Source organism: Bombina bombina, chromosome 5, assembly GCF_027579735.1.
Source record: "Bombina bombina isolate aBomBom1 chromosome 5, aBomBom1.pri, whole genome shotgun sequence".
Classification (NCBI taxonomy): Eukaryota; Metazoa; Chordata; class Amphibia; order Anura; family Bombinatoridae; genus Bombina; species Bombina bombina.
The window spans coordinates 77,742,873-77,759,972 of NC_069503.1; the positions used below are offsets into that span (position 1 = coordinate 77,742,873).

General features: G+C 37.6%; 1 protein-coding gene across 1 annotated transcript in view; it reads left to right on the forward strand.

Moving 5' to 3' along the window:
• LOC128661328 (uncharacterized) overlaps nt 1-3,494 on the forward strand; it is a 246,266-nt gene extending 242,772 nt beyond the window's left edge. Inside the window, exon 11 of the mRNA XM_053715596.1 lies at nt 725-3,494. Coding sequence (XP_053571571.1) covers nt 725-1,948 — 1,224 coding nt within the window. The 3' untranslated portion in view covers nt 1,949-3,494. The remainder of the gene's footprint in view (nt 1-724) is intronic.
• The last annotated feature ends 13,606 nt before the right edge of the window (nt 3,495-17,100 follow it).

Sequence of the window (17,100 nt, forward strand, 5' to 3'; positions counted from 1 at the left end):
ATTGGCTGATAGCTGTCACATGGTACAGGTGCATAACATTTATCAGAAAACAATCTACTTCTCTTTTAAATTTCATAGTAAGTTTTATTGCATTGTATTTTTATTATGCAGCTGTTTGTTTTATTGCATTGTATTTTTATTATGCATCTGTGTTTTTGTAATTCTTTATTTTATGATCCTATTAAATGGACTGAATTAGCCAAAAGAGCATCTCTTTATATCATCTTTCTATGTAAACCAAAAAAATCTTTATTTTCTTAACTCTATCCAAGAAAACAATTGAAAGCAATTGAAATGAACATTTTAGAGAACATTATCCACACCTTGTTTATTGGTGTCTATAACTTGTTTTCATCAGTAATTTAGTTTACTATGATGTAATAATGTTTACTTTCTATGTCATGCTTTTTTAATTTGTGATTTACAGGTAAATAACTTTAAAAATAGAAATCTGAAGACAATTTTGAGTATAAAACATAATCTTTTTTTATTTAGAAGTATTATATTATAAATGAATAAACATTCTTATTTTCTTATTCCATTTCTTTTCATGCAGACAAACACGTCAATAATTCATATCTATCCTCAGTCTTAGACACCAATGACTTTTCACAAACATTGGGGATATCACAGCAGATATTTAAAGGAGATGTTGAATTGGCAGGAACTGGGCAGCAAACATTATGTACAGAGAGTAATTTAGTCATCAAACAAGAGGACAACATTTATGCCTTATCTAGTGAAATTATTATCCCTGAGGATAAACCACACACAGGTTTCAAAACTTATTAAAGACGGGAAAAGTCTACAGTCTAGCCAAATTATTCATTCAAAGGAGAAACCTTTCAAATGTACAGAATGTGAGAAAAGCTTTAGATGGAAGTCTCCTCTATTAGAACACTACAAACTTCACGCAGGTGAGAAACCACACACATGTACTGAGTGTGTCAAATGTTTTACAAGAATGAATCATCTGAAAACTGATAAAAAGATTCACACAGGAGAAAAGCCTTTCATATGTACAGAGTGTGGAAAAAGTTTTACACAAAAGAGTGATCTGAAAAAGCATGAAAGGAGTCACACAGGAGAAAAGCCTTTCACATGTACAGAGTGTGGGAAAAGTTTTATACAAAAGAGTCATCTGAAATCTCATGAAAGGATTCACACAGGGGAAAAGCCTTTCACATGTACAGAGTGTGGAAAATGTTTTATGCACATGGGTGATCTGAAATCTCATGAAAGGATTCACACAGGAGAAAAGCCTTTCAAATGTACAGAGTGTGGGAAACGTTTTACACAAATGAGTCATCTGAAATATCATGAAGGGATTCACACAGGAGAAAAGCCTTTCAAATGTACAGAGTGTGGAAAATGTTTTATGCACATTAGTGATCTGAAATCTCATGAAAGGATTCACACAGGAGAAAAGCCTTTCACATGTACAGAGTGTGGGAAAAGTTTTACACAAATAAATAGTCTGAAAACTCATGAAAGGATTCACACAGGAGAAAAGCCTTTCACATGTACAGAGTGTGGGAAAAGTTTTACACAAAAGAGTGATCTGAAAAAGCATGAAATGAGTCACACAGGAGAAAAGCCTTTCACATGTACAGAGTGTGGAAAAAGTTTTATACAAAAGAGTGATCTGAAAAAGCATGAAAGGATTCACACAGGAGAAAAGACTCTCACATGTACAGAGTGTGGGAAAAGTTTTATGCACATGAGTCATCTGATATATCATGAAAGGAGTCACACAGGAGAAAAGCCTTTCACATGTACAGAGTGTGGGAAAAGTTTTACACAAAAAAGTGATCTGAAAAAGCATGAAATGATTCACACAGGGGAAAAGCCTTTCACATGTACAGAGTGTGGGAAAAGTTTTACACAAATGGGTAATCTGAAAAAGCATGAAAGGATTCACAAGGGAAGAAACCTTTCACATGTTTAGAAAGTGGAAAAATGTTTATTATTGAAATCAGGTATCACAAAACACCAAATATTTACACACAAATAAAATTTATATACATAGTGTGCAAACCTTTTTACAATTATCGTAAAGAAGACAAACTCTCTAAATAGAAGCATCAAAAAGGATGATATTGTAAATAATACTTTCTAAATCCCAGTTATAAAAGCCCCAGATTGAAAGTGCTCTCCTGCTGCCCTTTGTTCCTCTATATATGTGCACCTAAGTTTCTCTTATATCAATGCAATAGAATCCAAATACCACACAGGAATATACAGATCTGTCCTCATACTGACCAGTTTACACAACCATTCACCACCAAAGCACCCCCAGTGTTGTTTATTAATATGCCAGTGTTAGGAGTTGTACGTTTGATTTACATAGGAGATGAAATAATTATATTTACAGAATAAAGGAGTCTTTATATGAATAGAGTGTTAGAGAATTATATAAACAAGAACATCAGTCTCAAATGATTGACATCTGGGAGATATATTTAATGTGCACATCATGTGGATAAACCTTTTCTTATAGCAATAGATGCTTAGCATTGTACATGTTATATACCAGAGGAATTACTGAGGGGAAACTGATTTTATTTCATGAGACACAATATCAGTAACTGGTACATACGTGATCATAATCAGTTTAATTTAAATGGCTACTATAACCTACATGTATACTGGGTATGTAATATGTGTGTCATGTGATCATAATCAGTTTAATTTAAATGGCTACTATAACCTACATGTATACTGGGTATGTAATATGTGTGTCATGTGATCATAATCAGTTTAATTTAAATGGCTACTATAACCTACATGTATACTGGGTATGTAATATGTGTGTCATGTGATCACAATCAGTTTAATTTAAATGGCTACCATAACCTACATGTATACTGGGTATGTAATATGTGTGTCATGTTCTGTAACTTGATATTATGTCAGATGTTTTCATGTTAGTTAGAAGCCACAAGAACTGATAATAGCACATACTGTATATATAAAGGGAACATTATATGTCTGATAAATCCCTTTGGCCTAGATTTAGAGTTCGGCGGTAAAAGGGCTGTTAACGCTCCGCGGGTTTTTTTCTGGCCGCACCATAAATTTAACTCTGGTATCGAGAGTTCTAACAAATGCTGCGTTAGGCTCCAAAAAAGGAGCGTAGAGCATTTTTACCGCAAATGCAACTCTCGATACCAGAGCTGCTTACGGACGCGGCCGGCATCAAAAACGTGCTCGTGCACGATTCTCCCATAGGAAACAATGGGGCTGTTTGAGCTGAAAAAAAACCTAACACCTGCAAAAAAGCAGCGTTCAGCTCCTAACGCAGCCCCATTGTTTCCTATGGGGAAACACTTCCTACGTCTGCACCTAACACCCTAACATGTACCCCGAGTCTAAACACCCCTAACCTTACACTTATTAACCCCTAATCTGCCGCCCACGCTATCGCTGACCCCTGCATTACACTTTTAACCCCTAATCTGCCGCTCCGTAAAACGCCGCCACCTACGTTATCCCTATGTACCCCTAATCTGCTGCCCTAACATCGCCGACCCCTATGTTATATTTATTAACCCCTAATCTGCCCCCCACAACGTCGCCGACACCTACCTACACTTATTAACCCCTAATCTGCCGAGCGGACCTGAGCGCTACTATAATAAAGTTATTAACCCCTAATCCGCCTCACTAACCCTATCATAAATAGTATTAACCCCTTATCTGCCCTCCCTAACATCGCCGACACCTACCTTCAATTATTAACCCCTAAACTTCCGATCGGAGCTCACCGCTATTCTAATAAATGGATTAACCCCTAAAGCTAAGTCTAACCCTAACACTAACACCCCCCTAAGTTAAATATAATTTTTATCTAACGAAATAAATTAACTCTTATTAAATAGCTTATTCCTATTTAAAGCTAAATACTTACCTGTAAAATAAATCCTAATATAGCTACAATATAAATTATAATTATATTAGAGCTATTTTAGGATTAATATTTATTTTACAGGCAACTTTGTAATTATTTTAACCAGGTACAATAGCTATTAAATAGTTAAGAACTATTTAATAGTTACCTAGTTAAAATAATAACAAATTTACCTGTAAAATAAATCCTAACCTAAGTTATAATTAAACCTAACACTACCCTATCAATAAAATAATTAAATAAACTACCTACAATTACCTACAATTAACCTAACACTACACTATCAATAAATAAATTAAACACAATTGCTACAAATAAATACAATTAAATAAACTAGCTAAAGTACAAAAAATAAAAAAGAACTAAGTTACAGAAAATAAAAAAATATTTACAAACATAAGAAAAATATTACAACAATTTTAAACTAATTACACCTACTCTAAGCCCCCTAATAAAATAACAAAGCCCCCCAAAATAAAAAATTCCCTACCCTATTCTAAATTAAAAAAGTTACAAGCTCTTTTACCTTACCAGCCCTGAACAGGGCCCTTTGCGGGGCATGCCCCAAGAATTTCAGCTCTTTTGCCTGTAAAAGAATAAATACAATACCCCCCCCCAACATTACAACCCACCACCCACATACCCCTAATCTAACCCAAACCCCCCTTAAATAAACCTAACACTAAGCCCCTGAAGATCTTCCTACCTTGTCTTCACCATCCAGGTATCACCGATCCGTCCTGGCTCCAAGATCTTCATCCAACCCAAGCGGGGGTTGGCGATCCATAATCCGGTGCTCCAAAGTCTTCCTCCTATCCGGCAAGAAGAGGACATCCGGACCGGCAAACATCTTCTCCAAGCGGCATCTTCGATCTTCTTCCATCCGGTGCGGAGCGGGTCCATCTTGAAGCAGGCGACGCGGATCCATCCTCTTCTTCCGATGTCTCCCGTCTAATGACGGTTCCTTTAAGGGACGTCATCCAAGATGGCGTCCCTCGAATTCCGATTGGCTGATAGGATTCTATCAGCCAATCGGAATTAAGGTAGGAATTTTCTGATTGGCTGATGGAATCAGCCAATCAGAATCAAGTTCAATCCGATTGGCCGATCCCATCAGCCAATCAGATTGAGCTCGCATTCTATTGGCTGATCGGAACAGCCAATAGAATGCGAGCTCAATCTGATTGGCTGATTGGATCAGCCAATCGGATTGAACTTGAATCTGATTGGCTGATTCCATCAGCCAATCAGAAAATTCCTACCTTAATTCCGATTGGCTGATAGAATCCTATCAGCCAATCGGAATTCGAGGGACGCCATCTTGGATGACGTCCCTTAAAGGAACCGTCATTAGTCGGGAGACATCGGAAGAAGAGGATGGATCCGCGTCGCCTGCTTCAAGATGGACCCGCTCCGCACCGGATGGAAGAAGATCGAAGATGCCGCTTGGAGAAGATGTTTGCAGGTCCGGATGTCCTCTTCTTGCCGGATAGGAGGAAGACTTTGGAGCACCGGATTATGGATCGCCAACCCCCGCTTGGGTTGGATGAAGATCTTGGAGCCAGGACGGATCGGTGATACCTGGATGGTGAAGACAAGGTAGGAAGATCTTCAGGGGCTTAGTGTTAGGTTTATTTAAGGGGGGTTTGGGTTAGATTAGGGGTATGTGGGTGGTGGGTTGTAATGTTGGGGGGGGGGGTATTGTATTTATTCTTTTACAGGCAAAAGAGCTGAAATTCTTGGGGCATGCCCCGCAAAGGGCCCTGTTCAGGGCTGGTAAGGTAAAAGAGCTTGTAACTTTTTTAATTTAGAATAGGGTAGGGAATTTTTTATTTTGGGGGGGCTTTGTTATTTTATTAGGGGGCTTAGAGTAGGTGTAATTAGTTTAAAATTGTTGTAATATTTTTCTTATGTTTGTAAATATTTTTTTATTTTCTGTAACTTAGTTCTTTTTTATTTTTTGTACTTTAGCTAGTTTATTTAATTGTATTTATTTGTAGCAATTGTGTTTAATTTATTTATTGATAGTGTAGTGTTAGGTTAATTGTAGGTAATTGTAGGTAGTTTATTTAATTATTTTATTGATAGGGTAGTGTTAGGTTTAATTATAACTTAGGTTAGGATTTATTTTACAGGTAAATTTGTTATTATTTTAACTAGGTAACTATTAAATAGTTCTTAACTATTTAATAGCTATTGTACCTGGTTAAAATAATTACAAAGTTGCCTGTAAAATAAATATTAATCCTAAAATAGCTATAATATAATTATAATTTATATTGTAGCTATATTAGGATTTATTTTACAGGTAAGTATTTAGCTTTAAATAGGAATAAGTTATTTAATAAGAGTTAATTTATTTCGTTACATAAAAATTATATTTAACTTAGGGGGGTGTTAGTGTTAGGGTTAGACTTAGCTTTAGGGGTTAATCCATTTATTAGAATAGCGGTGAGCTCCGATCGGAAGTTTAGGGGTTAATAATTGAAGGTAGGTGTCGGCGATGTTAGGGAGGGCAGATAAGGGGTTAATACTATTTATGATAGGGTTAGTGAGGCGGATTAGGGGTTAATAACTTTATTATAGTAGCGCTCAGGTCCGCTCGGCAGATTAGGGGTTAATAAGTGTAGGCAGGTGTCGGCGACGTTGAGGGGGGCAGATTAGGGGTTAATAAATATAATATAGGGGTCGGCGGTGTTAGGGGCAGCAGATTAGGGGTACATAAATATAACGTAGGTGGCGGTCGGCAGATTAGGGGTTAAAAAATTTAATCGAGTGGCGGCGGTGTGGGGGGACCTCGGTTTAGGGGTACATAGGTAGTTTATGGGTGTTAGTGTACTTTAGGGTACAGTAGTTAAGAGCTTTATAAACCGGCGTTAGCCAGAAAGCTCTTAACTCCTGCTATTTTCAGGCGGCTGGAATCTTGTCGTTAGAGCTCTAACGCTCACTTCAGAAACGACTCTAAATACCAGCGTTAGAAAGATCCCATTGAAAAGATAGGCTACGCAAATGGCGTAGGGGGATCTGCGGTATGGAAAAGTCGCGGCTGAAAAGTGAGAGTTAGACCCTTTAATCACTGACTCCAAATACCAGCGGGCGCCCAAAACCAGCGTTAGGAGCCTCTAACGCTGGTTTTGACGGCTACCGCCGAACTCTAAATCTAGGCCTTAGTATCAAGAGCACAAGTGTTAGGTATATTTATACCATTGTGTGCATATATCATGTAATGCTGCTGTTTACTATATAATGATATACAATGGTTTTTCATGCAAATAAAAAGTGATTGTAATCCAGACCAGTATTTTGTGTTTTTTGTATAATTAAAAACCCAATATCACAGAATAATTAGAAAAACAACATCAAAGCAAGAAGCCAAATCTGATGGTGAAAGTTAAACGTTGATAATTCAGATAGAGCAGCAATTTTACCCAACTTTCCAATTTACTTATATTATCTAATTTGCTTTGTTCTTTTGGTATCTTTTGTTATAGAGTAAACCTGGGAGGCTGATATTATATGAGCTTAGGGGCGTGCACGTGTATTTGAAGTTGTTTGAAATGTCATGTTCTATCCAATCCATTTAAGTTTAATTTTGACGTTACTGACCTTTTAACAGTACATAAAACAATATCAAATTAACCCCTGATTTACACCAATCCAGATTATTAATCACCAGCAAGACTCTCTACACAGACATTTTCTGTTACTTAAAGGGATAGGAAATTACACTTTCATGATTCAGATAGAATGTGTAATTTTATGATTTAATTTCACTTCTGTTAAACTTATGTACTACTGAGAGCTGACTGGTGGCTACACACGTGTCTCTTGTCATTGACTCGCCAGATATGCTCAGCTAGCTCCCATTAGTTAATTGTTGCTCCATAGCTGATCATGATGTCATCAGTGGGCTGAGTTTGGCAGCCATTTCAAAGTGGCCAGAAACAATAATTTTTTTACTGTTCCTGTTGCATGGTATAGAAAAGGTGCAAGAGGCTATTTGCAGCTTAATCTAAGGTAAGACTTTAAGATGACCAAGGTGTAGACTGTCCCTTTAAATACATAGTTATATTACATTCAGTGGTACAATAATAAACTGGTTTAATATATTTAAACATTATTGCACCTCTAAATCCCTTTTATTAATATCAGAGATAATTAATATAAATATATTCTAGGTAATATCTTGGTAAATTTGTCACAATGTTATCTTCATTAAACAAGGATTAACAACAAGATAGCACAAAGCTAGATCTGATTAAAAGGGACAGTAAACAGCTTGAGACTGTAATATAAACTGACTAATTATTCCTAGGAAAACAACTTTACCATATACTTTCATTGTCTAAAAGTATTGTTATATCAGCTGTGTGCTGGGATATTATCTGTGTGTCACAGACGTATAGTGACTAATAATGCAATAAACACATAGAAATAACGTCACTGACTCAGTATTTAATGTCTAATAGTATTGTTATATCAGCTGTGTGCCGGGATATTATCTGTGTGTCACAGACGTATAGTGACTAATAATGCAATAAACACATAGAAATAACTTCACTGACTCACTATTTAATGTCTAATAGTATTGTTATATCAGCTGTGTGCCGGGATATTATCTGTGTGTTACAGACGTACAGTGACTAACAATGCAATAAACACATAGAAATAACTTCACTCATTCACTATTTAATGTCTAATAGTATTGTTATATCAGCTGTGTGCCGGGATATTATCTGTGTGTTACAGACGTACAGTGACTAATAATGCAATAAACACATAGAAATAACTTCACTGACTCACTATTTAATGTCTAATAGTATTGTTATATCCGCTGTGTGCCGGGATATTATCTGTGTGTCACAGACGTACAGTGACTAATAATGCAATAAACACATAGAAATAACTTCACTGACTCACTATTTAATGTCTAATAGTATTGTTATATCAGCTGTGTGCCGGGATATTATCTGTGTGTCACAGACGTATAGTGACTAATAATGCAATAAACACATAGAAATAACTTCACTGACTCACTATTTAATGTCCAATAGTATTGTTATATCAGCTGTGTGCCGGGATATTATTTGTGTGTCACAGACGTATAGTGACTAATAATGCAATACACACATAGAAATAACTTCACTGACTCACTATTTAATGTCTAATAGTATTGTTATATCAGCTGTGTGCCGGGATATTATCTGTGTGTTACAGACGTACAGTGACTAATAATGCAATAAACACATAGAAATAACTTCACTCACTCACTATTTAATGTCTAATAGTATTGTTATATCAGCTGTGTGCCGGGATATTATCTGTGTGTTACAGACGTACAGTGACTAATAATGCAATAAACACATAGAAATAACTTCACTGACTCACTATTTAATGTCTAATAGTATTGTTATATCCGCTGTGTGCCGGGATATTATCTGTGTGTCACAGACGTACAGTGACTAATAATGCAATAAACACATAGAAATAACTTCACTGACTCACTATTTAATGTCTAATAGTATTGTTATATCAGCTGTGTGCCGGGATATTATCTGTGTGTCACAGACGTATAGTGACTAATAATGCAATAAACACATAGAAATAACTTCACTGACTCACTATTTAATGTCTAATAGTATTGTTATATCAGCTGTGTGCTGGGATATTATCTGTGTGTCACAAACGTACAGTGACTTATAATGCAATAAACACATAGAAATAACTTCACTGACTCACTATTTAATGTCTAATAGTATTGTTATATCAGCTGTGTGCCAGGATATTATCTGTGTGTCACAGACGTACAGTGACTAATAATGCAATAAACACATAGAAATAACGTCACTGACTCACTATTTAATGTCTAATAGTATTGTTATATCAGCTGTGTGCTGGGATATTATCTGTGTTTCACAGACGTACAGTGACTTATAATGCAATAAACACATAGAAATAACTTCACTCACTCACTATTTAATGTCTAATAGTATTGTTATATCAGCTGTGTGCTGGGATATTATCTGTGTGTCACAGACGTACAGTGACTAATAATGCAATAATCACATAGAAATAACGTCACTGACTCACTATTTAATGTCTAATAGTATTGTTATATCAGTTGTGTGCTGGGATATTATCTCTGTGTCACAAACGTACAGTGACTAATAATGCAATAAACACATAGAAATAACGTCACTGACTCACTATTTAATGTCTAATAGTATTGTTATATCAGCTGTGTGCCGGGATATTATCTGTGTGTCACAGATGTACAGTGACTAATAATGCAATAAACACATAGAAATAACTTCACTGACTCACTAATGTCTAATAGTATTGTTATATCAGCTGTGTGCTGGGATATTATCTGTGTGTCACAAACGTACAGTGACTAATGCAATAAACACATAGAAATAACTTCACTGACTCACTATTCCCTTTTGCCTCCAGTTGAATTATCGATCCGTACAGTGGAGGCTCCTCCATATGTGCACTGTCGCACGTGAACCCCCAGGGGGCAGAGGAGGGGGGGGGGAAATGAGCAGAGAAAAAAAAATGAGAAAAAAAAATTATGGAAAATTTTATTTTTATTTTTATTATTTTATATTATATTTATTAATAAATGTATTATTTTCCTGTGTGCTGTCTTGTGCAGTGTACTATCATCATGCATATTACTATTAGGCTGAGCCTGAAACCTGAAAGTGGAAAAGGCTGTTTTGCCTATACTTCTATGTATCGCACATGCTGTGCAGTGCGATACATAGAAGTATAGGCAAAAGCACTTTCCACTTTAAAACTGCATTGACTGCAGTGCCACCTACAGGCCAGCCCATAGCCTTCCTGTTCTCACAGCTCTTAGTGTGCGGGAGCCAGCTGTCACGTGACACTCGCACACTAAGAGCTGAGCTGTGTGGGAGGAGAGGAGGCAGGGGCGTAACAGTTATGCCGTAACTACACAACGTGAGGGCGGAAAGCACCATTCACAATCCCAGATACATAAGGATCGGATGATAGATTATCCCGGGCCAGGCGCGCTAAGTTGACACTGAACTGAAGAGACTGAGACTGTAGACACATATTAATTTGGTAAGTGTGTGTCCCCCACTGACACCAATGCTTTTATTGTCTAGACTTGTCTCTAATGTAATCACAGTCACACTGAAAGTCGCAGCGCTTTAAGAAAAAAATAAGTGGCTCCCAGTCCCACCTCCAGGCTCCAGCAAAGAGAAGAAGAAACTATATACAGTTAAAATGAAGCGTTTATTCAAGTACAGACTGTATTTGAATAAACGCTTCATTTTAACTTTAAATAGTTTCTACTTTGTCTTCTTTTTGCTGGAGGCGGGACCAGGAGCCACTTATTTTTTTCTTATAGCGCTGCGACTTCCAGTGTGACTGTGATTACATACCTAACTTCTGTGAGTGAGACCGGCCGGCTACATTTTTCATGCTGTTCTGTGAGTGAGACCGGCCGGCTACATTTTTCACGCTGTGCCAATTCATGGCAGCATGGTGATGTTGTGGCGGCGTGCGCGTGCATAAAGTACACAGTCAGTACCAGTCCAGAATGTTGAGGTGAAGCCTTCAACGTGAAGGTAATATTATTAACAAGACTCTGCACCTTGATAGAGCCGTACCGTACTAGTTAAGCTCCTGGACCGCTGAGTGGCAATGGCAAGTTAGTTACTTACTCTCCTTCCTGTCTGATAAGCCGTGTCTTGTTGTGGGGCATATTTAAATACATAGCCAATGGATAGTAGCCCTTAAAGTACCTGCTATTACACAAACATCTGTCTGTGGTAAGGTTTGTATACCGCAGCAGAGTCAATTTCTAGCTGGAAATCAGTACATATGGACTTTCTGCCTTAAAAGGGATTTGCACTAAAAAAGGCTTGCATGCATATATATATATATATATATATATATATATATATATATATATATATATATAATATAAAAAGTATGCAGCTGCAAGCCTCTTTTTAGTGCACAAATCCCTTTAAAGGCAGAAAGTCCATATGTACTGATTCCCAGCTAGAAATTGACTGTGCAGTGACAGATATATTATATATAGCCTTTCTCCATTTAAAAAAAATAAAATAAAATACAGGGACATTGCATTTAACTAATGCTGCAGACACTTTTTTTTCTTTTTTGTTGTATCTCTTTATTTAGTAATAAAAAATATGCAGTGTCCCTTCACTGGTTGTTTTATTTATCTCACCCTCCTGCCCTCCTCTCCCTCCCTCCTCTCCATCCCTCCTCTCCCTCTCTCCCTCCCTTCTCTCTCTCTCTCTCTCTCTCTCTCTCTCTCTCTCTCCCTTCTCTCTCTCTCTCTCCCTTCTCTCTCTCTCTCCCTCCCTCCCTTCTCTCTCTCTCTCTCCCTCACAAACACTACTACTATTACACACAGACACGTACACACACATATAAACACTACTACTACTACACACAGACACATATACACACACACACATAAACACTACTACTACTAAACACAGACACATACACAGACACTTTTGTTTTACAGCAGCACGCTCTCATACTGCTCTTCTTTCGGCGCATACTTGCAATATTGAAATAGAATAGAAGAAGAGGTGTAAGGTAAGAGCATGCTGCTGTTATAAAGATATTATATATGTAATGTAAGTAAGATATGTATACATTGTGTTTATCAGACCAGTACATATATATATAATCAGATTCAAGAGTTTAGGTTTTGGTTCAAATGGGTGGGGCCATTTGAGGGGTGGGGCGTTCTCAAAGGGGCGGGGTCTTGTGCACCACCATCTTAAAAATTCACCAGCCGCCACTGGATCCGTATGCAGAAAGATCGTCCCACTCGCTTGCGCTACTAGTCACTTCCGGTCATTGCGAGTTTTCTGTGTTGCTTTAGGTTTCCTCCGGCAGCTGCACGCCAACACTTCAGTGGTACAAAGGGTCCCCACTGTTATAGTGATTACTCTATTCACTACATATAAACTGTAATAAACAAACAGCAGGGAACAGCCCTATGGATTAAGGCGGCTTTATTAGAAAGATGCAGCATTATCTTGACCTCTTATTGTGACTTCATCAGAGACATCTGACAAAGCACTCAATGAGCGAAACTAAGTCATTGTAAAACAAGCACTCTGAGGATGGACATTATGGTGCCGAATATCTAAAGGTCTCTGGGATGGCGAGATTATTTAAAGGGATTGTAAAAAACAAATTAAACTTTCATGATTCAGATAGGGCAGGTAGTTTTAAACAACTTTCTAATTTACTTTTATCAACAAATGTGCTTTGTTCTCTTGGTATTCTTAGTTGAAAGGTAAACCTAGTTAGGCTCATATGCTAATTTATAAGTCCTTGAAGGCTGCCTCTTATCTGAATGCATTTGACAGTTTTTCACAGCTAGAGGGTGTTAATTCATGTGTTTCATATAAATAGCATTTTGCTCATGCACATGGAGTTATTAAAGAGTCGGCACTAATTGCCTGAAATGCAAGTTTGTCAAAAGAGCCAATGGATTTGCCAAAAATAAAACACATCACAATTTGTATTTATAAATACAAAATACAAAGCGTAATTGTTGTGGTGTTTTCTTGTAAAATAACCTGAACATGGGCGTTCCATGAGCGTGTATGACATTTTCTCTCAAATCCCAACGTATTTATCTAAACATTTCCGCCCTTCAGCTCTCACTGTTTTTCTCACAAATGAAAAGGCGGCGAGGTTGTGACAAAATACTGAAAATACTTAATACACTAATAGAAAGACACATGAATACGAAAATATAGGTGACTGTAAGATGCGCATCTTTTTTTCTTTTAAATTGTTTATTTTCAATATTAACAAAAAAGATAGATATTATACAGATATAAGTAAGATAATCACATTAAATAAATTCATTTGCCACGCAGGGAGGATAAATCAAATTAACATCATATTAACATGGTCTTCACCTGAGCAATGCAAGTTTCATTATGAACTTATCTATGTAAAGAAAACTATTTAAATTAAATAACTTCATTTGCTACGCAGGGCGGTAAAGCAAATTAGCATCAGGTTAACATGGTCTGCACATGAACAGTGCGAGTTACATTATAACATTATAATATCATTTAAACCTTAGCTATAAGTCTTGTTATTAACATCTCATTTTGTTGTTTGTTTTAGCTTAACCCCCCCCCCAACCCTTCTCTAACCTGATGGTGAGGAGAGAAAAAAAACACTATATCATTCTCACTCCCATAGCTCCATCTCATCCCTGCTGCATCTATTTAATCCTTATACATTATGGTTTAATCTTAAGAGTTCTCATTATTTTGGTTCTCCCATTGTTCTAGCATTATTGAGGACCTAAAAGGATTTAGGATTTGATTTTCTTTTTAAAGACATGATGAGTCCACGGATTTCATCCTTACTTGTGGGATTTCACCTCCTGGACAACAGGAGGAGGCAAAGAGCTCATAGCAGAGCTGCTATATATAGATCCTCCCTTCCCTCCCACTCTAGTCATTCTCTTTGCCTACGTTAGTAATAGGTAGAGGTAAAGTGAGGTGTTAGAATTTTTCTTCAATCAAGAGTTTTTTATTTTTAAAGCAGTGCCAGAGAGTGCTGCTTTGTTCTGGGGTGTAGCCTAGTCCATATCAGTCTCTACAGTAGAGCTTTTTGGTGGCTTTAGAGCAGTAGGTACTGGTGGGACATAATTCTCACTGCACCTATTTATGCTGCCCTAATCCAGATAGCCTAAGTGCATGTAACTCAGGCTTCTCTTTCTCCACAGAGCTATGGGAGGGAGAGGACCTCTTAAACCTGCTGGACTGTCCTGCTGTTGGACAGCATTCAAGGTAAGTGCTAACTTTGTTTATTCTGGGGAAAACATAGACTCAGAGAAAAGTGGGCACTTTATCTTTATGGAAGTTTACATAAGGAGGCTGGGATTTGTTTTTATTATGCAGCTCTTATGTTGGGACATTATTCCCCTCTTGGAATGAAGGGTTTTTTATTATTGGCAGCTACAGGTGCAGGCACTGGGGATGGGAAATTGCTCTATAATGGTGGTTCCGTTTTTTCACTAAGTCCCGGTCGGGTAGTGTTTTTGAGGAGTACGTCCATGATGGGCAGGGCTTCAGTTTTGCGCGCTGGTGTTTTCTTCACTGTGCAGTTCTTAGCCGACAAGAGTGGACGTCTACGATCTGTAGATCTACAACCGCATGGTTATCTTAGTAATTATGCAGGCGGTTGTAGCGCTATTGTTCCCCTGAACTTCCAAATCATTTAAGTATCGAGTGAGACCAGGAAAGGGGATCGTTTGGCAGGTGGGCACCTCAGCAGAATTACTGAGGTGTAGAAGTGTCTGAATACAGCTTAGAATAACTGCTGGGATACGCTCCTTTTAACACAGTAAAAGAGTTGCGGTTTTATTATTTAAAGGCATAGTAACGTTTTTCTTTTTTTTTTGTTACGTTTTTTTTTTTTTGGCATCAAATTTTATGGGATAATTTAATAATTTTTTTCTATGCACATATTTTTCCTTTGGGAGATTAAGTGTTATTTTGTAATTTCTTAAAGTGACAGTATCATTTAAAAAAAAAAAAAAAAAAAAAAAGATTTTTATTTTTCTTTGTCTGTTATTGTGTTTTGAGATCGAATTAGAAGCTGTTACTTGCTCCATGTGTTTAGATGCCAATGTGGAGCCACCAATTCCTTTTTATCCCTCATGTATTGAGAGGGCTTTACATTATAAAGGAAAGATTTTTCATGAACAAGATTTTTCTAAAGCGGATAATTCTCAGGAGTCTAATGCTGAGATTCAGAGAAGGCCGCAGCTTTCTCCCCAAGCATCCCAAGATTTAACACCCGCTCAAGCAGTGCCCTGTACTTCTACTCCAGTGATTGCTGGAATTACTTTAAAAGACATAGCTACAGTTATGTCTTTCACAATTTCTGATGCGTTGTCTGCTTTTCCTATACTACAAGGCAAACGTAAAAGGAAGGACAACCACGTAGTAAATGAGGTTTCTGATACTGTGGTGGCAATCTCGGAGGTACTCTCCCAGGGAACTGAGTTGGAGGGTATGGAGGTTCTATCAGAAGGCGAAGTTTCAGACTCTGAAGGTTCATTACCTTTGACTGATTCAGAGGTTGTTTCTTTCAGGTTTAAACTAGAACATCTCCTTCTGTTGCTCAGGGAGGTTTTAGATACTCTAGATGACTGTGATTCTACAATAGTGGTCGCTCCTGCAAAGTCGAGTAAGTTGGATAGATATTTTGAGGTTCCTTCTTACTCTGATGTTTTCCCAGTACTGAAGCGGACTTCGAAGATCATTTCCAAGGAATGGGAGAGACCAGGTATTCCTTTTTCTCCGTCTCCTGTTTTCAAGAAAATGTTTCCTATAGCGGATGCTGTTAGGGAAACTTGACAGACGGTGCCTAAGGTGGAAGGAGCTATTTCTACTCTAGCCAAGCGAACTACTATTCCAATTTAGGATAGTTGTGCTTTTAAAGATCCCATGGACAAGAAGTTGGAGGGTCTACTTAAAAAGATTTATGTTCACCAGAGTCTATTATTACAGCTGGCTGCATGCATTGCTACGGTAACTAGTGCAGCAGCTTATTGGTTTGATGCTATGTCTGAATCTCTCAGAACTGAAACCACTTTAGAGGAGATTAAAGCTCTGAAGTTGGCTAATGCCTTTATTACAGATGCTTCTCTGCAAATTACTAAATTAGCAGCTAAAAGTTAAGGTTTTTCTATTCTAGCTCGCAGAGCCTTATGGTTAAAACCTTGGTCTGTGGATGTGTCATCCAAGTCTAAACTTCTAGCTATTCCTTACAAGGGAAAGACCTTGTTTGGACCGGGCCTGAAGGAAATTATTTCTGATATCTCGGGAGGTAAGGGTCATCTCCTTCCTCAGGATAAGAGAAATAAACAAAAAGGACGACAAAGTAATTTTCGTTCCTTTCGTAATTTCAAGGGAAATTCCCTCTCTTCTTCCTCTAAACAAGAAGGAAACTATTCACAATCTAAGTCTACTTGGAGACCCAACCAGCCTTGGAACAAGGGTAAGCAGTCCAAGAAGTCTGCTGTTGACTCCAAAACAGCATGAAGGGCATGCCACCGATCCGGGACCGGATCTTGTGTGGGGCAGACTTACTTTCTTTGTTCAGGCTTGGGTGCGAGACGTGCAGGA